The sequence below is a fragment of the Mycteria americana genome, chromosome 2, assembly GCF_035582795.1.
Source record: "Mycteria americana isolate JAX WOST 10 ecotype Jacksonville Zoo and Gardens chromosome 2, USCA_MyAme_1.0, whole genome shotgun sequence".
NCBI lineage: Eukaryota > Metazoa > Chordata > Aves > Ciconiiformes > Ciconiidae > Mycteria > Mycteria americana.
The window spans coordinates 26,437,831-26,463,498 of NC_134366.1; the positions used below are offsets into that span (position 1 = coordinate 26,437,831).

At 35.7% G+C, this 25,668-nt stretch overlaps 1 protein-coding gene across 1 annotated transcript in view; it reads left to right on the forward strand.

Moving 5' to 3' along the window:
• AKAP9 (A-kinase anchoring protein 9) overlaps positions 1-25,668 on the forward strand; it is a 124,149-nt gene that overhangs the window by 75,459 nt on the left and 23,022 nt on the right. The window contains exons 22-31 of the mRNA XM_075492797.1: positions 3,560-3,771; positions 9,171-9,333; positions 14,099-14,311; positions 15,535-15,573; positions 16,783-17,015; positions 19,575-19,694; positions 22,705-22,881; positions 22,991-23,095; positions 23,529-23,681; positions 23,944-24,123. Coding sequence (XP_075348912.1) covers positions 3,560-3,771; positions 9,171-9,333; positions 14,099-14,311; positions 15,535-15,573; positions 16,783-17,015; positions 19,575-19,694; positions 22,705-22,881; positions 22,991-23,095; positions 23,529-23,681; positions 23,944-24,123 — 1,595 coding nt within the window. The remainder of the gene's footprint in view (positions 1-3,559; positions 3,772-9,170; positions 9,334-14,098; positions 14,312-15,534; positions 15,574-16,782; positions 17,016-19,574; positions 19,695-22,704; positions 22,882-22,990; positions 23,096-23,528; positions 23,682-23,943; positions 24,124-25,668) is intronic.

Consider the following 25,668-nt stretch of genomic DNA (forward strand, 5'->3'; position numbering starts at 1 on the left):
TATTCTATTTATTACTTTGTATAGACTGAAAAAAAAATTGAGGGACAGAGAATTTGGTTTTAGTTCTGTTGGGGTGGGAGATTGAACAGCAGTATAAGGATGAGTAAAATGAGGGTTAGGCATTCAACTGCCAGGGGCAGTTAATAAGACTTGACAACATCTCTATTTCTTGCTTCCACCACTGAAAATCTTCTGGAAAGATGCTGTACTAAGATGCTGTGGACTAAGACCATTGTCGGGGAAAAAGATACGGAGATTTTCACTTTGCAGTTAGGAAGACATTTAACATGAACTCCTGTTCATAAGTGCCACTTGCTAGAAATTATAATATGGGCATCTACATTTATCATTTGCTATTGATTTTTCTATTTGAGCTGCCAACCTACAGTATAAACAGAATTATTACAGGTTTTGTGTGCATTTGATACTTTTTGGTTTTCCCTTTTTATCTTTGAGAGTAGTAAAGTTTCCATGTGCCAAATTATGGCACAGCTCTCTTTTTCTTTCCTCATTTTTATAGTTATATTTCAGGTAAATTATGATGTTTTGTTCTGAGATTTTTCATATAACAAAATTATGTTTTAACATTGGTTTATTTTGTGTTTATCCAGAAGAAATGGAAGCAAATTATGAAAGAACTGACATAAGCAAAACAGGAGTTTAAAACCTTGTCATTAGTTCTTGGAGGCCAAATTGTACTGTTCTGGTCACTGGCAAGAAATAGTAATAATATTAATGATACTATTAATGTAGGAGACATATTCCAGACCTGGCTTTTAAAAGATTACATTCTGAGCAGGCTTCAATAGTTTTAAGTTTTTCTCTAAAAGTTTCCAGACAGCCAGAAGTTCAGTTGATTTTGCAACAGACTGCTCATTTCTGCAGTTATTTTGTATAATGTTTATTTTTGTATTTGACATACACTCATCATTGCACAATTCAGCTGTACCTCTCAAGCAAATAATTTACTAAAATAAAAGGGTTATAGGACATGAATTATGGGTTAAGCCTGAGAATGAAAACAGGAACATTACATAGATAATTTGTACTCCATCAAGAAAGAATTAGATCGTGCAATAACTAATATGTCATTGTTTTATCTTGTTTATAGCTGTGCTACTGTACTGTGGGCTTTTATTTTGTCAGATCTCTGAAGCTAAGCAGGGTCTTACCTGGTCAGTACTTAAGATGGGTGGCCTCCAAAGAGCATCAGGTGCTGCAGTAAGTGTGCTGGTGGCTCAGTAGGGAGTATGTTTTCCTTCAACTCAGTCTTCAACCAATACTTTGGCACAGCATTTGGAAATACTTATGCTGCTGGATGTCCATCTTAAATGAAGGTCCTTTCTACTCTGAGGATATTAAAGCTTCTGCATCACTATTGATATTTTGAGACACCCAGAGACAACCCAAATTTGGGTGGTGAGAAATCAGAAAGCTATTGAATAAAAAATGTGAAATTGTTCATTTTGCAGCCTTCCTTACACTGCAGGAGGGTGGAATATTAGGATGTTATGGGAAAGCCTTTATGCTATACAAACGCATTGCAAATACTTAGTGTGCTGGGAGAAAATGACTGCCAGCCACTGCTAGGGTGACTCCACTACAGTAGTTTGTGACTGAAGTTCCAAAGTGCAGTACTCAAAAGTGCTTTGAAATCCTATGTAGATGAAAGGTGCCATGTGAATGTATATTCTATTCATCTGGTTATTCGTTCCATCCACGCATATAGTGTGTTTCTGGTTTATTCCCTTTGGAGTGCGAAAAGAGTTTGTAACATTATATGCCACATATCTAAAAGGAGATATGAAACAGCAATGATATAACTAGAAGGAAAAAAAATATACTAGATACATCTGCATTTAAAAAATCTTAGCAATTTTAAGATAAGTAAACAAAACAAAACCTTTCTAAATTAAAATCGCTGTAGATTAGCTTGTTGTATATGGGTCATATATACAGCTACATCCATAATGAAATAAATGCATATATTATCAGACTGTTTGCAGGTATAAAAGTATAGTAAGTAAACCAGGTGGTTAATCATGTTGCAACTTGTTAAAAAGAACTAAAAACAAACCTGAAAACTAGAATCTGACTTTCTCGCTAGGTTCAAAGAGCATCAACAAGAGGACTCATATTTCCAATATTATTTGCATGCCTGGTTAAGAGGCAAGAGCAAATATAAGGAAATTGTATCCAACAAGAATACTAACTACATTTTTAAAGGCAATTTGTAAAATTGACCTATTATAATTTCATTTTGATTTCTGTAACTAAACAAACTGTTCCAGTTCAGCAGTCACAAATCATGGAGTAACCAGGAACTTAAATGCAAAGATAACCCAGTTTGCAACTTTATTGCTAAACAGGCCTTGACTATTCTTAACTCATTTAGTCATACTGCTGTTTCCCAAAAATAAAGGGGGGTTTTTTGAGAAAACCTTAAGCAAAACCAATATCTAATTGTTAAAAAAAACCCACACCAAAACATTTAATTTATTTTATTTTAAATACATTTCAGAACTATTTCATTAAAATAAACTGTCATTTTAAAAAAACTTTCCACAATAGCATTTATTTCTGACATTTCCAATCTAACAGCCTAATGACATAACATTTCTTCATTTTTAAGACACAGTATCAACAATAGTTATCTACTGTTGTGATGTACTACTGTATTGTTATTTCATACTGAAAGTGTGATTTTAAAACATCTCAGGAGTTTGCTTTCACTTGTCTTGCTTAAATGCAGCCCTGACTTCTAAATGTGGCAAATTTACTGTTTTCTAGATGAATTGCTATCAGTTTCATAACATAGGCAAACTTTGTGTCTCCTGCTTTTCAGACAGAATGGATAATGCCCTTAAACTGAATCAGAGCTCAGGAAGATTGAGAAGTAGGCAGGTGCCAAGCGGCCCATCAGTAGGGACAGTTACAGTCCCCCTGCACTGGACTTGATTTGTTCAGCTACCCATTTTAATCCATTTTCAGTTCACTAATAGTCATGCTGAATTTTGATGTTCTGTATTCTAGTCTGTTTGTCCTGAGAAGCTGTCTGAATTACGTGCGTGTCTTTCCCTTTACTCACTTGAGTCTGTGCTTTTGAATCACTAACTTGGACAGTTTTGTGTTTGTGCACACTAACATAGCTGGGTATTGGTGAAACAGGGACTGACAGTCTGGGGTTTTTTTTTACCTGGTTGTATTTTAAAGACAATCTTGCAAGTCATTATTGCAAGTTATTCAAAGTAGTAAGGGTTACTGATAGTAACAACGGTTTGAAGATGAGCCTCAGAGCCCAAAAGCATACTGAAAGGATGTCTAAAATATTCTGTTAGTATCTCCTTTTCTCTTTCCCTTCTGCTTGTTTTTAGTTAACACATTATGTATCTTGTTTGTGTAAGTTTTAGTATGCAATATTTCCCTTTCTGTCTTTGTGACCAATGCAAATATTTTAATCGTTTAATGACTTGTCTTTCTAATCGTAACTCAGATGTACAGTTTTTCATGTTTTGAAGTGTTAAGAGTCTGTGTGAAAAGGTAACTATTGTTTTTCCAGAGTCCTGTTCGTCATATCATGGTAGTAGTATGGGAGATGATGATGTTAACATGTGGTCAGGAGCAACAGATGAAGGACTCCTGAGCCAACATCTTGCAGAAAGTGGAGTGGAAATAGATCCTGAAAATGAAGAACTTGTCCTGAATATTAGTTCTCGACTACAAGCAGCTGTTGAAAAGCTTCTGGAAGCTATCAGTGAAACTTCAAATCAGGTAGGGTGATCTAATAGTGAAGCATTTTGAATTTTGTGTCTCGATTTTTTTTTTTCTTTATTTTTCTCATGAATGTGTTTTCATAAGCCTAAAACCTGTAGGCTCCTTTTGAAACCTGAAACAATACTTGAGGTGCCTACGCCCAAAAAAGTCAGCTCCAGTGTTACTTTACTGATGCATTTAGATTCATGTTAGAAACCTGCTTTGGACTGCAGAGGAAGCCTGAATTTGGGCGTGTTTATCAATCTGGGGCACTCTTTCATTGCTCATACGGGTCATCTGCATTCCACTGCAATCCAGAGGAGGTGTCGGGGCACATTGAGCTGGCCCCTGTGAAGAAGGAGGGTTAAGGGGAACTGCGCCCAGTTCTCTTGACAAACCTTTTAGCCGATCGACTGGCCAAAAAGGTGGAGCTCTCCTACTGTCTCTTCCAACTATGGCCAGTTAAGCGCATATCCACCTTGCTGTCAGAAAAGGAGTCTGCGCTCCAGCGCTCCAGTACTTATGTGAGGTATGTGATTCATGACTAGTCTGCAAACAAGAGGCAGTGTATGGGTACTCCTTTCTGTTTGCTGTCAGGGTACTTTGCATGGTGGGAGGTTAGTTGCTCGCTGGACTACTTCCCTGTTAATTGAAATGGGAGCTACGTACCTAGCTCAGTCAGTTCAAATCACACTGCTTATACCATGTGCTTTACTTTGAGATTATGTACATCTCAATTTGAATGTATCAAAGTATATACGCTGTATCTCACTGTAACTTTTTAAGCGCTCTTGAAGAACTCGGTCTTTAGAGTCAGCTCTTTAATCTATTTGAGGCTAGAATTCAAAGGATACGGTGTGTTTTATGCTACAGACCCGTCTATTAGTTAACCTAGTAATGATATTACATAAGAAGTCATTGCTTTCTTGTCTCTCGGTGTAAAATGTGTAAATCATAACTACTGGAAATGAAAGAGAAAAAAATCTGTGGTGATGAAAGTAATATGAGAATTCATTGTCTAATACTTTAAAAGTTTTAAGCATTTAGGTATTTTTTGCTTTTGAAAAATAGTTCAGAAATGAAGTTGATAGTCTTTTCTTCTTTTTAGAAAAGAAAAAGAGAAAAGACTAATTTGTGACTTACAAGAGTTAAAAGTAATTTAAATACAAGTTCAGCGAACCCCCCTCTGGCTTACTAAAGCAAGTAGTCTGGTGGATCTTGTAAATCAGTTTCTGCATTGCGTTTATTTGCAAACTCATTCTGCAACAGCTCTCTTCTGTTTGAATGTGAGTTCAATTAAAAAGACATGTTTGGCTTTTTGAGGTCTTTTTTCAGCTTAAGGCCTAGCATTACATAATAACGAAAAGGGATACGCAGATACTCCAATATATGGAGTTCTTAAAAAAAAAATATACTTAGGCATTTGTAGGAAATCTTGCATTTAAAGAGCAGATGATACAGACAAAGAAAAACAACTTCAAAGTTTTACAGTAATTAAGAATTCATGCTGCAATTATAAAAGTTTTGTCAATTATTTATTCCACTTGGTGCTTCTTTTTTTCTGAACATTTCGCTGCTGATCTTTAAATGCATAGTTTTATACATAAAATATAAATTATTTAACTTTTGTGACTTCTGTTTTTGCAGTAAGTATTTACTTTTCATGATACCAAGGAAAGTACTCAGTGTATTCTAAGCAGTTTATTTTTATTTATTGTCAATTGATTGAGAAAGTTTCTTTTCCCTTCATAGCTTTGTAGCTGAGACCTTGCCAGTACCAGCAACAGAGTTATGTTTTGGCTCAAACACATACGCATGCATTTTTTTCATTAATATGGATTATACAAATATGGATTTATCCCTGATGATCGTATCTGGGGTTTTTTAAAGTTAAGAAAATGTTAATCTGTTTACACATTTTCCCACAGTATTAAGTATAAATATTGATATCTTTTCTGGCTGTTCTGTAGAGGTACTTTGCAAGCATTCAAGCTTGTCTGCTTTGCAATGTCTGTTGTGGGCTTACTGGATTATACACAGTTCCTGTGTGTACCAAGGGTTTGTAGGTGACTTGACGATTATTTTTAAATAGTCAAAAATGGAATACTTTATTTTTTCTACTCTGCAATATTTTATAATCTAAAACTAATTACAGGCAGAAAAGATTTTAACCCTTCCTCTTAATCAGTTCTGTTGTACATACAGACATGTACCCATCTCTTAAAAAAAAACTTAAAAGAGAGAGAGAAACCTGGCAAAATCTTCAAAGTAACTATTTGAGACAAGTCTGAACACACACTTTCAGACGTGAAGTGCAGTTTGAATCTTTTCAGGCAAGGCATATAGTGGGTGTATTAATTCAAATTCCACCTGCTGGTGTTATGTATAGGTAAATAAATCAGGCCACTCCCTGAACTCTTTCGGCTGGGAGATACTAACAGGAAGCCTTTAAACTAGCAGAGTTTGAGAAAGTTATTCCTGTTGAATTAACTCCAAGAACAAGAATGAAGGCAAATAATGACATACCTGTATTTCTCTTTCATTTGCTGTAGTGGAGATGGAAAATCACTTTTAGTTTCTGTTCTGCTAGCTTGCTTGTCTGCTGCAGCGTACCTGTACAGGTGAAACAAAATTATGCTTCCTTGCCTTGGAAATTACCTGCCAGCTGCTATTGGAAGATTTCTGTTGCTTTTTCATGTGAAACTTCTCTAAGAAGGATTTTTAGGAGTGACCATACAAAGTTTTCTTGCACCTCTCTCTATTTTGGATTAATCCACTCTTGAATTACTCTGCTTGAGAATGTGATCTGAGGCTTCCTGTTTATTCCGAGTAGGTTAGCACTGACAGTGCTGATACGTGTCTTCAGACTGTTAAATGTACGTGTTCTGTTACAAATTCCTATTAGAAATTTCTAAAACCAGCCTAGCTAGTGCAAAATACCCATGTGACGGTTGAAAAGACAGCAACAGCGATATTTTTGGGAATGGATTCTTACCGCACCTACTGGGCATCTAATCTGTTTAGTGGTTTGTGGAGTGACGGCCAAGAAGAACATACATACGAGGTTGAATCTCGTGTGCCTTTACCATATCCTTTTCCTTTCACTGAACACTTGGATGAAAATAATTCTGTAGTTGTAAATACTTCAATTTTTCACTTCAGCCACAAAAAAAACGGACATATTTTAAAACTTATTTCTAAAATCTCCCTGCCTACACCTCCCTATTCAGTAAGTATAAAAATTTTTTAAAGAAATTGTATTTTAAACTAGCTTAAATAGAAGAGAATGCAGTGAAAAATGATACAAACTTGTCTGTATTGTTAAAGTTATTATGTACTGCTGACAGGCTTTTTTTCTAGACAGTTTTTTATGGGCACTGAGAAAGCTTTAATTATACAATTCTTTCTGTTCATTTCTAACAAAAGAAATTTAGCAGACACAGAGATATATTGAATTACAGAGGTTTGAGATCTCTTTTTGAAGTGCTTCAGTGTTACTTACTACATTACATTTTTCTCACTGTGAATAATTTACGGGGGGGGAGGAAGTGCGGGGGGGGTTGAGAGTTAAGATTGTTCCTTTTTAGCTTTCAGGCACTGACTAGTAACATTAACTAGCACAAGCTTGCTAATGGCTTCCAGTGATCCCATGAAGAAAGTTTTGTTCTTGAAAAATCATGTTCATGTTTGTGCTTCTTTTTGGTTTTGCCTTGTGATATTTTTAATAATACCTTGAGTTGCTATTACTGAAAAGAGCTGAAGAATTATATTTATTCTGAGTTTTAGTTGGAGTATTTGATGCATTTGAGTAAGCCATGTTTATGGTTGTCTATGTACAGTAAACCTATCATATGTTTGCCTTTTATCTGAGATGGGTCTTTCATTAAGCACTTCAAAATGTAAGAATAAAGTAAGAATATTCTGTGATTTTTAAAATATCTCAAACCAGTGCAGATATTCAGCTGCAGTATTTATACATTTCTTTAACTCCTGCCAGATTAAATAGTTCACATTAATGATGTCCATCTAAAAAGGAATGCTGTGGGGAAGAAATCAAGTATTTAAATTCAGTGTATTATAAAAGAGAATGTATTGATTATTCAGGCATTCTTTTCAAAGTGTAATTTTATTTATAAGTGGATAATCTTGTGTTCAATGTTCTATGAAATGTTCCTAACCCATTTTTCTGAGATTTTAAAGCAAGCTAATTATACTCATGAACATAGCTGGAGATGGTGAAAAAGCTTTTATTTTTGAAGAAATTGAGAGGAAAAATATGTTTATAGAAACTGTAGCAAAGCCACAGATGTTACTATCTCACAAATATCTGCCAATATCCATAATATTAAAAAGGAAAAGAAAAGAAAAAAAAAAAAGGAGAGGAGCAGGAAATATGTGTTATTTCATTTTCTGATGTTCTTATTCAAAATAAGTTGTCTTCTTTTGAATACAAGCCCCACAAAGAACTCATGCCTGATTCAACTCTGACAATTTGTATTTGTGTCCCTCGAAGACGTGGATTTAGGCTGTAAATATTATCAGTTGAGAAGTAGAGATCTTCTTGGTAATAGACTCTGGTTTGCTGTTATCTTAGATGAACATGTTGTGTAATCAAAACTTCTAACATTAATGTTCCTTCTTTACTATTTTGCTTTTGTAATTCTAATTTTAATTCTTTTTGAAATTTTCATTTTGGCTATGTCTAAACTGAGCAGTAAGTATACAATTTTATGCATTGCAGTCCTGGTTTTTCCAGTAGTTTAAGTTAGTGACGTAGTGAGATTGCGCTACATCTGTGGTAATACATGTTAAATATTAACCCAACAGACAAGCAGAGAAGAATAAAAAAATCCTTAATAATTCTGTTAGGTGGACGCAGTTGGAAGAAGCATTGCTGTACTGCCTTGTTGGTTGAAAAGTGCGGTATATTCAAAATTCACGTTTTCCTGGTGTTCTCATTTATCTTCATCTTAAGGAGAAGAAGAGATGAAGCACCACTTGTGTCAATGTATATCAAAACTTCTGCCAGTTTTGTGCAATGTTTTTTAGCCATTCTAAGTATATGGTGGGTGATAGCTTACTCGTATTTAGTAAAAAACTCATATGTAAATAAAGGTGAATCTAGTGTAAACTCGTAAACCAGGAATTACCGGAACAAAGACACGGATTTAGCCAGGTGGCTCATTGAGTCACTATACTGACAAAGCCTATTTGCTTAGACTTTTGTTCTGAGTCAATCTTCCTATTGTAGTCTTGTGAATGTGTGTTCAGTAAAGATCTTATGGAATGTCCAGTGAAGTTATGTGAGACTTCTCATCACACTGTAAAGCAACTGTTAATTAAATAGGAATGATAGAATAGTTATTTATCAGAAAACCTTTGGTTTATCTAACTTCTGTAATTTTTTCCTGTGGTAGCTTGAACATGCTAAAATTACTCAGACAGAACTCATGCGAGAGTCCTTCAAAAAGCAACAAGAGGCCACAGAATTTATCAAGTATCAGGAAGAACTACAAGAACGTCTTAATGAAGAAACCAAAGCCAGAGAGCAGTTGGCTTTGGAGCTTAGTAAAGCTGAAGGTGAGTAACTTTTTTGATGAGTTGTTGAACTTTGCACTTACCTATTAATTCAGTAAAGAAATTGCAAGTTAGATCGATTTCTTTGCAAATTCTAGAACGTTATCAGCCTTCTGGATGGTTATGGACAAGACGACCTCTGGAGGTCCCTTCCAACATCAACTGCTCTATGATTCTGTTTCCCAACTTTGTTTCACTTATTATTGTCTGACTTATTAAAAATAATAGGTTGGATATGTGTTGTTATCCTCAAAATTAATTTATTTCATCATAACATGTCTGTTTGTGCAGACAAGGTTAAATATTAACAACTTAGAATCATAGCATCATAAATAGGCTGGAAGGCTGGAAGGCATCTCTGGAGATCATCTATTCCAGCCCCCTGCTCTAAGCAGGGTCAGGTGGAGCAGGTTGCCCAGGACTGTGTCCAGTCAAGTTTTGAATGGCCACACCCTCTCTGGGCAGCCTGTTCCAGTGTTTGACCACCATCAAAGAGAGGAAAGAAAAAAAAAAAAACCAATCTTTTTCGTATGTTGAAATTCAGTTTCCCATATTTCAGTTTGTGCCTGCTGCCTCTTGACCTTGACTTAGTTCCACACAAACATGGATAAAAACGTAGAACCTTCACTCTGAATTTGATGATATGGTGGTTATATGTTTCAATTTGCCCTCTGTTTGAAGTGATCTTTTTAAGTGTATTTACAACTGCATTAAGGAAGCAATTAAAAATTGTAGGGTGTTACCCTACAATTTCCTAGAGGAAACCTAATAATCTTTTCTGACATCAGGAAAATATGTTCAAATCTGACAGGCACTTAATTTGTTCTTTAGAAGTAGCTTTATTGTTTCGATAGCTGAATGTTTTGTTTCCACGCAGCATTTCTACCATTATCTGCTTGTAATTAGCATCTGGAAAAGATGCAAAAATCACCTGCCCTATAGGTAGGATCTCTGTAGTAGTAAGCAGAAAGATATTTTAGTTAGTTTTGAAGCTCAGCAGACTTCTCTGTTTCAAAGTGGGAGCATAGAGTAAAGCTTCATAGGCAAATGTTATTCCTGGAGAATGCTACCCTGCCAGCCTTCCTCTTCTTTTTACATAGACAGATGATCCAGCATGAGTTCATAAACTATTAATAGCTAGGAAACACATAACCTGAAAAGAAGTGCAGGTTTCTAAGCCATGCATCTAAAACGTGGTGCGAGGGACAGTTGGTAGCCTGTCGGTTCACACAGCATAAACGTGTGTCATCAGCATCAGTACTGGCTGCAGCATTTCAATAGCTTCAGCAAAACTAGAAAGCAGGAAAATTGATGTCAGAGGGAATAGATTTAAATCTGAAAGAGGCATTATTACCTTTTTTTAATATTAAATTAAGAGTGAAAAAAATCTTGTATGGAACATGTCTTAACATGCAGAAAGGATGAAATCTTCCACCAAAATGTAGATGACCTAAGAATTTATATTCTTGAGCAGATGGAGTTACAAAACTGTTTAGTATTGACAAATTTCAGAATGTAGGCAGCTTTTATGTCTGTTGCTGCTTTCCTTGGAGGATAATATTTTTGTCTTGATAGAATTTTTATTCACAAATCTTCAATAATAAAGTAAAATAGACCAATACATTAGGACAAAGCAGAGAGGTTAATGTTAAGTTTTATTTAAAGGTGGGAATCTGTCATAGTGTCAGAGCTGTCTGCATAGGTTGAATCCTACAAGTAGCATTTAAAAAAAAAATACTAGAGACTAATTTTATTTATTAAAAAAAAGTTTTTACTATGAACTTATCTCTGTTGCTTTGCCTTCTGGGTCTGTATTTTTTGGCTTAGTCAGGTTCTCCACTAAGAACTACAAGCTTGCCTTTTCATTTACAATAAATACATTTCCATTTGTGCAGGACTCTATTGCAAAGAGTGCATGCATAATTGCATTTGAAGATGACGTCCCACAGAATGAACCCTGCTTATTATCCATTTTTTATTCTCATATTTTTATTATTATTTTTATCCTGTTACCACCAACGAGCAAAAAATCTAAAATTAACTAGGTTCTTCTCTTGAGCAATGCACTTCTGTTACAAATTTTGCTTGTGCAAACAAACTAATAGCAACAAAGAAACTACAAACTTACTAGATGCCAGTTTGTAGATAACGGGATTGCCCATATGTAAATGAAGGCAAAATTTACCTGTAAAATTTTATTAAATGCTTGAAATACTCCATCAGAGCCTGGTTTGGAGATACAACAGATGAGTCAAGGATGTATTTTTTGCTAGCAAAGGAAGTATATTAAACATAAAAATCTAGTGAGAGCTATGAAGCTATGTTTTGCACTCTCCGGATTTTATCTGATAATTTTTTATTTGGGAAAAAAGACTTGGAACCCTATAAAGTGGAAACAATCTTTAAAATTTTTTAACTGGAATTTAATTTTAATCAGAGCAATAGCAATGTCAGTTTATAAGACTTGACAGACTGGCTGTGTTGATTTGGTTCATGAGCAGTTCTGGAATGTAAGAGACAGAATTTGATGTTAGTTTTAGCCCTTGTTAGATATATTGCACAGTTGAGCTTTTAAGTTAGGTGCAGATTTGTCACATGTAGAGATTTAAGTCACTTCAGTCTTTTGCAGGAATTCAGCTAATTTGACCCTCTTATTGCTTTAATGTTTTATAACTCCTGAGTTAATTAAATCTTTTTTCATCCTTTTTTTCTGTGAACTTCTGAAATTAATGCACTTCTAAATGACAGGCACCTTTTTTTTTTTGGTGTTGATACAACAAAACAAAAATGCCATAGAACTCTTTTTATTTAATTTCTTCTGCTCATTGAACTGAGTTGTGAGCATACTCTGACAAGCCAAACTACATTCTCTTATCAAATTCCTTATATAGGTAGGTAGAACAATGTCTTAGTTCATTATACATCTGATGGTACTCAGTCTTCTCTTGAGATAAAATGTGTCATTTTTGATCATTTCTTTCTTATCACAAAAACTGCTGTGGCTGAGACATTTTCAAACCTCTAGTGTTTTAGTGGTGTCAGATATGACTTATCTAATGTGATAGAAAAGCTAATGCCAATTTGTTCACTGAACTCTGACAACTTCCATTACATCTCTTAAAAAGGGAAAAAAAAAAAAGGCAGGAGTAAATACCGCAACATGTGATCTTAGCAGACTACTTCTTCATTGTTCATACATTTTTGGTGGGGGTGTGCACTCCATTTAACCTGGGAATGCCCTCTCAACTTCCAATCTGTTAAGCATTTGTTGTGAACAGCATCTGATACAGTGGGAATAACTACTAGAATTTGTATTGTGAAAAATTTGAAATGTTGTTAATCATGTTTCTAGTTCGGTATTTTTTGTTTCAACAGCCAGTCCCTCTATGCGGCTGGGTCGTCTGTGAATCCAAGTCTGGGAAAAAAGATTGGTCGGCAGTGCGTGACTGATATTAATGAGAACCAGACCTGTGTTTCTCAGACTGTATATGCAAAGACCACTGTTACTTAATTTCCTGTGATACAGAACTAAGTGCTCACAGAGGTTTTACTTTGTCTACATTAATAACAAATGGAAACATCTTTAGTTTTCCTATATTCTCAAGCCAGGATAAAATCCATTTTAATACTGACTCAAGACTATAGATTTATACTGATAAAGTACTTTCATATTGAAAATAGTTTGGTGTTGAAAAAATACTGCTTAGATTCTGTGGGTTTAGTAAGAAGAAACTCGAGATAGGTGTGTGTGTCCAACTGAGAAAGTTTAGACATCGTATGACTGATGTCCTGTCTGTCTTTTGGAACCATCGGTATCTGACATGACAGAACCCACCTTACCATGGAAATCTGGGTTCCTATTTAGTACCTTCTGTCACTCAGTAAAAATGTCTTTTGTGTTCTGTGGTCAGATGTTTCTGAAGGGACTGACGTGAATCTTCTGAAGCCAATACTATTACAGGATCTCAGTTTAGTTTGTACAGCCCTCAAGGAAATTCACTGGTTTTTCCTACGTCTTTAGCTTTGTGGTCACTTCTGCATCATTCCAAGATGGTGCCATTACTTACAGCCGTAATATCATTCATAAAGCTCAAACAGAGCTCCCCCTCAGCTTCCTAGATAAACTACTTCACTATGAAGCAATTTGTAAAAGCATACAAGACACATTCTCAAGGTAGTGTCCCAAATACTCTGTTAAAAAGATCATTAATTGTTCTGTGCTACTTTAAAAATTGCACATTAACAGTAAAGAAATTAAATTGTTTCTTTGATGTCAGCTGTTACAGGGCTTTTGGGAGTGATTCAGGTGCTAAACATGGACACCTACAGCCAGGTTTGGTGCCTTATAACGTTGGAGGCATCTATAGTATACCTGACCTACAGGAGACCCGTGATCTTACAGAAACTGCGGTTTGAGGTCAGGCAAATGTCTTGAGGCACCTAAAATGGCACCTGGCACCTGAATTTATCTGAAATTTCTTATTTCTCCTGCGTTTATTACACACTTATTTTTCCTTGGCTTTGGAGTGCGTGTTTGCTCCAGAGGTCTTGCACTGAGAAAAAATTAAGAGCTATATTTGGTCTTGTGCTATCCTTCCTGTACTTTGTTCATCATGGAAGAACAGCAAGGACAGGAGTAGATGTCAGGTGCTGAGTATCTAACATGCATGTGCATTTATGTGAGAATACTATAGTGACTTCACCATGCAAAAAATTCAAATTGTTCTTTATTGTCTATTAAATCTGCCCCGAAATTGATATTCTACAGGCCTCATTGATGGTTATGCAGATGAAAAAGCATTTCTGGAAAAACAACTCCAGGAAAAAATAGATGTAATTGACCATCTTGAGCAAGAACTACTGTGTACAGGTAACAAATTGCAGGAGTTGGAGGCTGAACAGCAGCAGATCCAGGAAGAAAAGGAGTTACTCTCCAGACAGAAGGACGCCATGAGAGCAGATGCAGGGCCAGTAGAGCAGCGTATGTATTCCTCGCAATCTTTCTATGAGATTTTCTTATGCTTTCAAATAAAATAATAAGTAATCTTGATGAAGGGTTTTTTTCCCCCCTCTTTGTAATCATTAATAAAAATGTGATAGGGCAAAATGTGATATTTTCATACCTGATGCCTAATGTTAGCATAACTTTTCTTGATATTTAAACAAAAAATGACTGAATTTTCAGAAGTGTTGAGCAATCACAGTTGTTCTTTTAAGCCAGCAAAAGCTTGATACCTCTGAAAATCTGCTTTTACTTCTATTATTGCTGGAGATGGAACATCTTGAAGTTAGCACCTATGGATAAAAATACTGGTCTAAATACTTTCCAAACAGAGTTTTAGAGGGACTAGCAAGCATACCTACCAGAACATGGTTGAACTACACATGATGGCCATACTTATTTTAGACACAGAAGATATACTTTTCTAACAAATACCTCTTTTGGGGAAGAATGGCACAAAAGTTGCATGATAAGGAAAGCCTGTTATCTACCAGTAATGAAAACGTTCAGCAGTGATGGTGAAAATTCCAGATAAATACCATGTCAATGTAATCTAACTAACTGCTTACTCAAAAAAAGCATTTACCTTCATGAAGTAAATGTGTCTTTTCATTCTTCCTTAAACTAATAACTCAAATTAATATTTTATGTGTGAGAGGGGAAGAAGATTAGAACAGTGGTATTTTAAGAAGTACTGATCTTTAAACTGATCTTTACATTGTAAATAGCAGGATGAAATTACCATTTAATTTAATTTCTAAAAGTTTATGGCAGTTTATAATGTTGCTATTTTTATAACTTACTCATCTGGGTGTGTATTTGCAATTTCCTACGTCCACTTTGTATAACAATGAAATTCTAAGAACAACCTGTTGCTTCCTATTTTACAGTAAAGAAGATCCTTGTCTATGACTCCAGTTTAGTTATTTGTTATATGTTTTAGGTTTCTAAATATTTTAAAGTTATTTTCATGTATAACAACTGTCAGGATAAACAATTCTATGACTATGTGTAGGTACTTATATCATGCATACCAGAATAACTTACCACATTCCCTAAGTTATCTCAACAACTTCGTCATTAAATGCCACATCTATCTTTGGCTTCATTTTCTCTTACATTGTTGCACCACAAGGAAACTATAGCTGGCATGTGAATTACTTTGCATCTTTTTTTTGTTTTCTCTCTCTCTATTCTCCTAGGCCTAGTAGATGCTGCAGTCGATGCAGCTTCCCAAGCAGGTGTGTTTGTATGTTGCATGGCCAATCTGTAATTGGGTGGAAGACTTACACGTACTGACATTGTTAATCAGGATTATTGGGCTTTTGGCTTACTGACATTACTTGTAATTCTTACTGGCCTGCAGCTTTGATGTTGTATTTCATACTCAGTTTTACATTTCACTAACAACATGTCTTATAATTTCTAAACATAATAAGCAAATTCATGAATAACCATCATCTTATTCACCTATGAATTACAGATACTTAGATGGTATTGGAGGGATATTTTTGTAGCCTTTTTTTTTTTCTTTTTATTTCCAAATACAGTTGAGTCATTTGTTATGATAACTAAACACTGTATTATATTGATATATAATGGTTACCTAGAAATGAGAATTGGTTAAATATGATGTAAGATGATGGTGCCTAAAGGATCTTTCTTCTATAGTGAAAGTAAATTGTATTGTTTCTGTCTAAATATCAATCATGTTTGAAAGATTCTCCAAATGTAATTGCACTTTACAGTTTGGATTTTACCTCAAGGGATTCATACGGTTAGTTAATACATACTTCAATGGGCTGTGGCTTAAGAGTCTTAATAGAGTGGTTTGGGGCTTTACTATATATGCTTTTGCCAGCCTTTTCATGAGGACTCAAAATTGGGCATCCATGAAGTCACTGATTTTACAAAATTTCAGTTACAGGTCAGTAATTTCCCTCTCTGTCTGCCCAGCAACCTCACTAAGTCTTTCAATATTTCCTTCAAATTATTTATGTGTATCACATTAAATGGTGAAGACTGGGAGTGGATTGATTTTCCTGATGCTGGGGATGAGAAGAGGGTTGGGTTTTCTGTACTTCATTGTTAACCCCTGTGCTGAGTCTAGCTGTAGTTTGAACCCATGCATTTTCTTTTCTTTTCAATTATACAAAGACCTTTTAATTTATATGAAACTTAAACAAGGAAGTGATCTGATACAACTTCACTAACAGTCCTCTGAAGACTAACTAAAGGATAGTAATTTTAAAATTAATTTGCTTTAGTGGTTATCTTGATTATTTCTCAGAATAAAATATATTTTCTAAAAAACAAAAATAGTAAAAACCCAAACCAGTTCACATCCTTCTGCAGAGTACAGCATGGATACCTTGGGGAGTGGTTTTGCTTCATAACATTACTAACTATTCATATCTAAAAGTAGTGTGTGATGCTTTTATTATAACCAGAATTGCTGGAGGAAACAGAAAAGCTAATGAAAGAAAAAATTGAAGTACAGCGTCAAGCTGAAAAAGAGTATGATGACCTTCAGAAGCAAGTGAAAGTCTTGGAAATAGACTTGGAAGAACAGGTCAATCGTTTCATAGAGCTAGAGCAAGAAAAAAATGCAGAACTAATGGACTTAAGGCAGCAAAACCAGGCTTTGGAGAAGCAACTGGAGAAAACAAGAAAATTTCTAGATGTAAGTACGGTAAAAGGCTAGTTCCATGAAGGTGGGTGGGCACCTGTACTGAGGTTTGGTTCAGTGGGAAATGCTGGTTTTTTCAGATTTTGAGCAAACATAAAGAAGAACACGATAGGAAGAGTGTTATAGGTTCCAGCCCAAGAATTTAATTAACATTTTAAAAGTTAAAAATTCATTTGAGACGCTTGCTTAGGACTGCTCTGTATTTTTAAGTATCATTTAGTAGGCTTCTTAAATGTTTAAAATAATGGGAAACTTCTAAAATTAATGAGGAAACATAAATTTTTGTGACCTTCATTTTTAACAGTTTGTGGAATTTCCAAGTTTTTCAATAAAGTCTGTTAGAATTAGTTTAAAGTCTGTGCAAGGTCCTGCACCTGGGTCAGGGCAACCCCCGGTATCAGTACAGGCTGGGGGATGAAAGGATTGAGAGCAGCCCTGCGGAGAAGGACTTGGGGGTACTGGTGGATGAAAAGCTGGACATGAGCTGGCAATGTGCACCTGCAGCCCAGAAGGCCAACCATATCCTGGGCTGCATCAAAAGAAGCATGGCCAGCAGGTCAAGGGAGGCGATTCTGCCCCTCTACTCTGCTCTGGTGAGACCCCACCTGGAGTCCTGCATCCAGCTCTGGAGGCCTCAGCACAGGAAAGACATGGACCTGTTGGAGCGGGTCCAGAGGAGGGCCACAAAAATGATCCGAGGGATGGAGCACCTCTCCTATAAAGAAAGGCTGAGAGAGTTGGGGTTGTTCAGCCTGGAGAAGAGAAGGCTCCGGGAAGACCTTGTTATGGCCTTTCAGTACTTAAAGGGGCTTAAAAGAAAGGTAGGGACAAACTTTTTAGCAGGGCCTGTTGCGATAGGACAAGGGGTAATGGTTTTAAACTAAAAGATAGTAGATTTAGACTAGATAGAAGGAAGAAATCTTTTACAATGAGGGTGGTGAAACACTGGCACAGGTTGCCCAGAATGGTGGTAGATGCCCCATCCCTGGAAACATTCAAGGTCCGGTTGGACGGGACTCTGAGCAACCTGATCTAGTTGAAGATGTCCCTGCTTATTGCAGGGGGGTTGGACAAGATGGCCTTTAAACGTCCCTTCCAACCGAAACCATTCTATGAGTCTATGAATTAAGTAGTCAGCTTTATTTGTACTGGGAAATTGAAAGCATAATTTAAGTTTATTTTATAGTCTTCCTTCATGGTATCCAAGAATCTACCTCCAGATATTAACCTCACCTTCCAGCCAGTTATATTATATGTGTGTTTGTCCCCATTCACAGTGGCAGCTGCCTCTGTTGTACCCAACTTCTTCCTGCCTCAGGCTGTCTCTGCAATTTTGTTTTAGACTCTGCCCCATTTTCAACAAACACCATCTTCCCCACCTCCTCCTTTTCCCATTTTATTCCTATTAAGTGTCCTGTGCTGCTTTTGGGAGAAAACTATTATTTCTGTGCCTTCTCAATTAACTCTCTAGCTGGCAGCAGTAGGGTGGAATAATTTAACATAACATAATAAATATAACACCCTGTGGCAACTTGTCTGCATAATCTATTACTAAGCAGTATTAAAGGAGAGATCTTTCCAGATACTTCTTAGCACAAATGGATTTGCTTTATTTCATTTTCTACAGTTACAAGATTATTTTTCTTGCTGAAACTAGTGTGTCATAATAGGACAAGGTTCAGAAGTAAAAATTCCTATTACAAGTCCCATAGTCATAAATGCGTTATGGTTTGGGATTATCAACAGCATGAACTGGAGAGTTATGGACTACTGAGATGGGTAGCTGTTTGTAATAGCAGAACTAGAATTCTGCTGTTCCCTTGAAACAGCAGGTGAGTTTTTAAAATCTGCAACTTGTAGAGGTTGAGGTTTTATTCTGGTTTCCTGAATTTTTGCAAAATATTTTGTTGCTAGACAGAAGCATTCCTCTTTGTATCAGATAATTCAGCTAGTTTATTTTAATAAGGTTCATCTGTTTTACAAAGTGGCATTTAAAGGTGATGCTTCACTGGATGCTACCAGTTGCTCATTATTTCCCATACAAAGATGTATTTCCCAAATGTCAGACTGGGATATAACAGCTGAAACTGGTCAAAAGTAAAACTGAAATGCAAAATTCAAATGATTTTTTTTTATTAATTTATTTTTTATGTTTTGCTGTTGGCTCGTCATCAATATTAACACAGAGTTAATTTCTACTCTTAATTTCTATTTATGCTACATATATCAAAGACAAACATTAGGAAAGAAAATCAGAAAATATTGGCTTATTACCATTTGTGTGGTGTACCTGGAACAGAAGAAACAAACCTGTCATTTTTGTGAAATAATACTGGATGTATCTATGCTGTCCTGATTTTTTTCATACAAATGTGAAATTTGTTTCCCCAAATGAGGAAAGAAGTTTTTGTTAACAGCAAGAGGTTCTGCTACCTTAAAAATACTGACATACTGTTACCAGCCTCACGCTAACAGAAATAAGAAATAGTAATATATTTAATTGAGATAGTTTTTAAATCAAATGGTACATCCACATAATTTCTTAACTTTCAGGAGCAAGCAATTGACCGAGAGCATGAGAGAGACGTATTCCAGCAAGAGATACAGAAGCTGGAACAACAGCTTAAGATTCCACAACGGAGTCAGCCTGTCAATGAACATCAAACCAGAGAGGTAACACATTTTATTACTTGTACTCAATGAATATAAATGACCGTTGACAGCTGTTAAGATATTGTAATGAAGCTATTTTATGGTGTGCCTAACCTGCATCCATTTACAAGCCAGGAGAGTAAATCCGCTTAGATGAAGGGTAAGGTGTTGGGGGAAAGTGGTGACACTGTGTTTGGGGGTGGTTTAGGCTGGTTGGTTGGTTGGTTGTTTTTAGTAGTAGACATACAGAGACGTCATAACTTTCAAAAAGGCTCTTTCATATAACCGAATTTAGAAAATCCGCTGTTTTCAAAAGCCTGTGGAAACATTCAGGACTACTTTAGCAATGTCACATGTTCTTAGGTTGTTTTGTGACATTCTGTGTATAGCACAGGTACACTGCTGAAGGAGCTGAGCTACCAGCGTTTAGCACCTGCGATGTAGTAGCGCGCTCTTGTGTGCACTTGAACCTCCCCAGTGAAAGGCTGTCTCCGCTGAAGCAAGTTTAGTGACTGTAGAACAGTAGCTCAAGGGAGTCACAGAAAACCCTTAGACCGAGCAAAATCAAGAATAGTGGCAGCAGTGGAAATGCTATATATTATGAAGCTTTTCCATGTTTTGTTTGATGACCTGTTAGTCAATTAAATGGCAGTTTATTTTTTGTGGGTTTTCTTGTGTCCTGCTTTTTGAGCAAGGCTGATATTTTTGCATGATTTTCTTGCCTGATTTTCAGTATGAAAATGCCTCTTATTAGGCTGCACTGCGATTTTCAAATCAAAGTTCTTACTGAGGTAGTTCAGTTGCTGTAATTCAATTCTTAAATATTAGCAATATTTAGTACTCTATATTATATAGTTTAGGACCATAGACAGTAATAGGACATAAATTGATATATGTGAGATGTAAGTTGTCGAAATATTTATTTACTTACAATTCTCAGATTTAGAGATGTATTTCATGAGGGTTTCTAATATATTTTAATACAAAGGTTTGTAAGAAGTCTTACAGTCAAAGTATTCAGTCAGTACTGTGTGATATGGCTGTCATCAGCCTCTGTGAACAATGAATCTTCTGGAATTAGCTGGGTATGTGTTAACCAACACATATGGAGCAACTCTGCATCTATTTCCTTCTATAGCAAAGTGTGTGCGCACTCCTCTCCTGTTGACATTTTCCACAGATGGGGGAGACTTTTTAGCACGATTAATTTTCCTGAATCTAGGATGGTCATTTTCAGTTCATTTCGTTATGTGTCTGTCTGTAATTTGGGGCATGGGTAGCATGTGAATTCCTGGTTAAAATTCTCACATTTAAAAAAAAATTCTCCCAAGAAAAAAATTTCAAATTTGATAGCATAATAAAAATTGCCCTATTTTTCTGTACAGAATCTATATGTAAAAATCATCCTCATTTATATGCACATATACCTGTATGTGTGAACTCAAGCTGGCAGATATGCTACAATGGAAATTTAAAACATGCTTTAAAATGAAAGACAGCTGTAACTGTGATTAAAATTTTGAGATTTGTATTAGATGCTTTTAAATTAGGATTTTTTAGTAGGTAGAAAGGTAGACAATGTCTGCAAGCACCACAGGTGTAGCAGCTATTTTAGAGCTGGGTGGTGTTGAATGTGATACATTACAAATTATAGACAGAATTTTTAATAGTGTATTAGATTTACATTTAATTTTTATCAAAGGAGGCACATAGTCTTTTGATGTCTATATTTTGATGTCACAATGTTACTTGGAATATTTCATAAATATACATTTTATCATTATTTCTCGTGCTTTTCTGAGATAGCTGCTTTATTTTTTCATAGTTGCATGGTTTTTTAAATGCTTTTCTACTTTGCGTGAATGCCGTGAGCTTTTTCTGTTGATAACTTCATTTCTTTTTTACTGTTGTTTCAGCTTACTCTGTCAACTTATTCCAGGGAGGGTTGTCGTAAAGAGTCTGCTCTAGACTTGATTTTTCTTTTTCCGTTTCTCTCTCAGGACTTTTCTGTGGTCACTTCAGACTTTGATGTTACTCATGGATGGATAACGTCAATAATACCATCCTGTCAGCTTTATGTTCTGGTCCTCTTCCTCCTATCTGTTGAAATGCTTTGAGTCTTCTACCTTTTGGCTACATCGTAACTTCCTAATTGTAAATACTGAAATCAGTTTCTTGAGTGGGACGAACATTACTTTCCATGTCTCTTGCTCGATTGCTTAGTTTAACTCAGGTCTTAACTCTGTGCATCAGGCCTGATACCATGGATTTGTTACACATCTTTCTTATCTGTAATTTTGATTAATCATTTCTGAAATACTGCTAGAACTGGGATCATTCCTATCTTTACTACTTCAGTTGCTCTCTTAATATGTTGTTTCTGAGCTGCAAACATCTGAACTACTGAGATTCAGAATGCTTTATTTGGATGCTTTGTCCCCTGTAGAAAGCGAAATTATATCATCCATCACATCTGTTTGGTCCCATTTAACAAACCCAGCAAGAAAACAAAGCTTCTTGTTTCTCGAGATTGAAGTATAGCAATTCTCTTCAATGTTAAAGACACAGTGAGTTTTAGGATATGTCTGTATGCCACTAATCAACTCCTTATTTTGAATAATTTTGTCACAGATTTTTAGAACTATGATATTCCTCAAAGATGCAAACGGCATCTTGATCTTAGAGTCAAGACATTCCATCCATAGATGTTAAAGGTATCTTTAGTGGGCTGCATGGGGATGCCATGCTACTTGCTTTTAACTGACTAGAGAGTCTGAAGGCTTCAGAAGGACAAGGTCAGTTCTAGAGAGTAGGTGATCTAGCACAGAACATATGACTTGTTAAAAAATGCTGTTTGTATTTGGATGTAGCACTACAGTGTCCTAACTTTACATTCTGTTTCACCTAAAGAGTAGGAGTTTCGTTACGAGAAAAAGAGAGGGATATTTTCTCTGTCAAAAATGAGTGCTGTTGCTAGCAAACCCTTCCAATCTAGTACAATATATTCATCTTCTTGCCATATTGTCACCAGGTTGAACAGCTAACAAATCATCTAAAGGAAAAAACAGACAAATGCAGTGAGCTTTTGCTCTCTAAGGAGCAACTTCAGAGAGATATACAAGAACGAAATGAAGAAATTGAGAAACTAGAATGCAGGATAAGAGAACTGGAACAGGCCTTAATCATCAGTGCAGACAACTTGCAAAAGGTATTGCTTGGTCTAAAATTATCATGTGTTTACTACTTTCTTATTTTCTTGAGAACAAAATAGTGTATCTTTTTTATTTGTTTATTATTAATATTATTTCTATTTAAAGGTGGAGGAAAGGAAACAGTTTGGCACCATCATAGTAAAGGGTGAATTACCTCTTGAAGTACAACTGCAAGCTGAACGAGAAGCTGTGGACAGGAAGGAAAAGGAGGTAAAATACCTGTGAAATGTTCCATGTTTCTACTAATATTTTGGTTTGTCAGTTTTTGCTTTCTGTTGAGTTTAGTGAACTATACAGATGAAATTTTTTAACAGATCAGAGAGGCAGCAGTCCAAATCCCTTTGAAATTCTCTTGTGAGCCATGATAATTGTTCTTATTGTCTATGTTAATGCTTATGACTTACAAGAGTGTTTCTGGAATCAAAATTCAGCCCAATTAAGAAAAACTTATAGTGATTTCAGCTGATTTTTAGTGGGGTTTAAAATTCCATTCAGTTTAAGGACTCAGAATGTCACTGCGTACACATGCTTTTGTTTGTGCATACCAGACCAGTTTACTGTAGACATAGCACTTGCAAATTATGACATTTAATTTTTGGTATGGCTATCTATTCCTTTTCCACTGTTTGTTTTGGAAACATAGGTCACAAACCTTGAGGAACAACTGGAGCAGTTTCGAGAGGAGCTAGAAAATAAAAATGAAGAAGTTCAGCAATTGCACATGCAACTAGAAATTCAGCGAAAGGAGTCCACTACACACTTGCAAGAACTTCAACAAGAGAACAAATTATTTAAGGTAATTGTGTAACAGAGAAGCCTAGAGCTTTATTCTCCCTCCTCCCCAGAAATAAATTCTTGGAAAAAGCCAAGATGCCAAATTCTTTCTCTTTCTCAAGCATTCCACAGTTCAACTTGCAAAATACTAAAAAGCTCATCTAATTACTTCTCATTCCATGCAATTTGTTTATTTTAATTCCTATGCCTTAAATAGTCATACAAGAATATGCGGAAAACGTTATGTACAACTGTAACATGGTTTTGGGGGGTTTTTTTGGTAGGATGAAATGGAAATACTGGGACTAGCTATCCAGAAATCTGAAGATGCCACCATAAAGGACCATCATTTAGTGGCTGGGAGGCTCGCTCACATCATGCAAGAAAAGGAGCAGGAAATAGATCATCTTCATGAACTAATTGCAAAACTGCAACAGCAACTTGAAGTCACAACTGACAACAAAGTACATACTTTTGAAATCTTTTTCAGAGTCCTACTTTGTGCTGCTAGCTGTTTTAAGGAAAAAAAAAACCCAACCCCTCCATCCCCCCACCAATTACGTTATCTTCTATTGCTGCCTTAATTTAAAAATGCAAATGCTTCAGTTTCAAGCAACGCTTTAACCCTAATCTGTTTTTCCTCTTTTGTCTCATTTTTATGAAGGATGCTTTTTGCTTGCTTTTCTTTTTATTATTCTGCCTTATTTCTGCTTGAGTTTTTGTCTTAAATTCTTCTTCATTCCTTATTCTTCTAATACTTCCAAACATTTAATAGTATGTAGGTAGCTGAATTCAATCTCAACATTCATTCTACCATCTTCCCCACAATGACTTACTTTCAGTGTTATGTTTCAGTAACACCTGCTGGATCATGTTGGATTTTATAGGTTTTTTAGCAGTTGACCTTTTGTGCTCCATGAGCTTGTGTAAATACTTTGTCATCATACCAACGCTGGCAACATCTTTAATCCAGTTTGAAGCACGGTGGATGTGCAAACAAAATGCTGTGTTTTATTAGAATTGTAGGGCAGGAAAGAAAGAAGCAGATTCATCTTTCTTGTATTTACTGAGATTTGACATCTGTAGCTTTCTGTTATTTTTCAATTATGTGTTTTTATGAGCTTCATCTTCTTCTGGCTTACTTCCATTTTATACAGATACAACATTTGATTTCAACAGAAATACTACTTATTTTGCATTGATTAGTAAGTGACAACAGAAACAGGCCTTCAGTCTCACATTTTTTATAGAAAGAAAATTGGATTTTTTCAGTGGATGAATTTTGCATTCTGACCATTTTAAATGTGAAAATTTATTTGTTATAAGCTTTAACCCCAAAGCAAGTATCATTCCGTAAGGTAAGAACAGGAGTTCTGTTACCCCTCAGCAGCTGCTTGAACATTTAGGGTAACATTCTACTAGGACATCTTGAATCCACTAAAATAGAGCTCTGACCGAGCTGGATAATTTCACTGAGTTTTCATGTGCAAAATTTAGCTATAATGAACCTCAGTGAATAATGACAAAAGTTTGAATTGGATTTAGGAAATTGGATTTAGGAAAGATCATACTTTAGGAATCCAGAATGGTTCTGCTTTATACAATAACCACAGTAATATGGTTAAATTTTTTTCTTGAGAAAAATACCCAGGATTCAGGTGTAATTCATTTTAATGATTGGTTCTTCTCCTGTTATATGAAGTTTCATTTTCTTAATTTCATCCTCTTACTCAGTTATATTTTCCAGGACATTAAATAATTACTCTGCTTGATTATGAGATCAATATTAAATATTAATAGATTGTTCTTAGGTTGATCCCTTTACTAGTCCCTTAGACATCTTCATCCCACTAAGTGCTTTTCTTTTAATTGCTGTATTTGCCTTCTGTGGTCCTTTATTCCATTATGTTATGAAGAACAGAAACTGTTATGCTGACTTGATAGCAATCACCAGGATCACTGTTCTTTTCTTCTGAAAACCAATGACTTGTTCACATTTTATTTAGTGT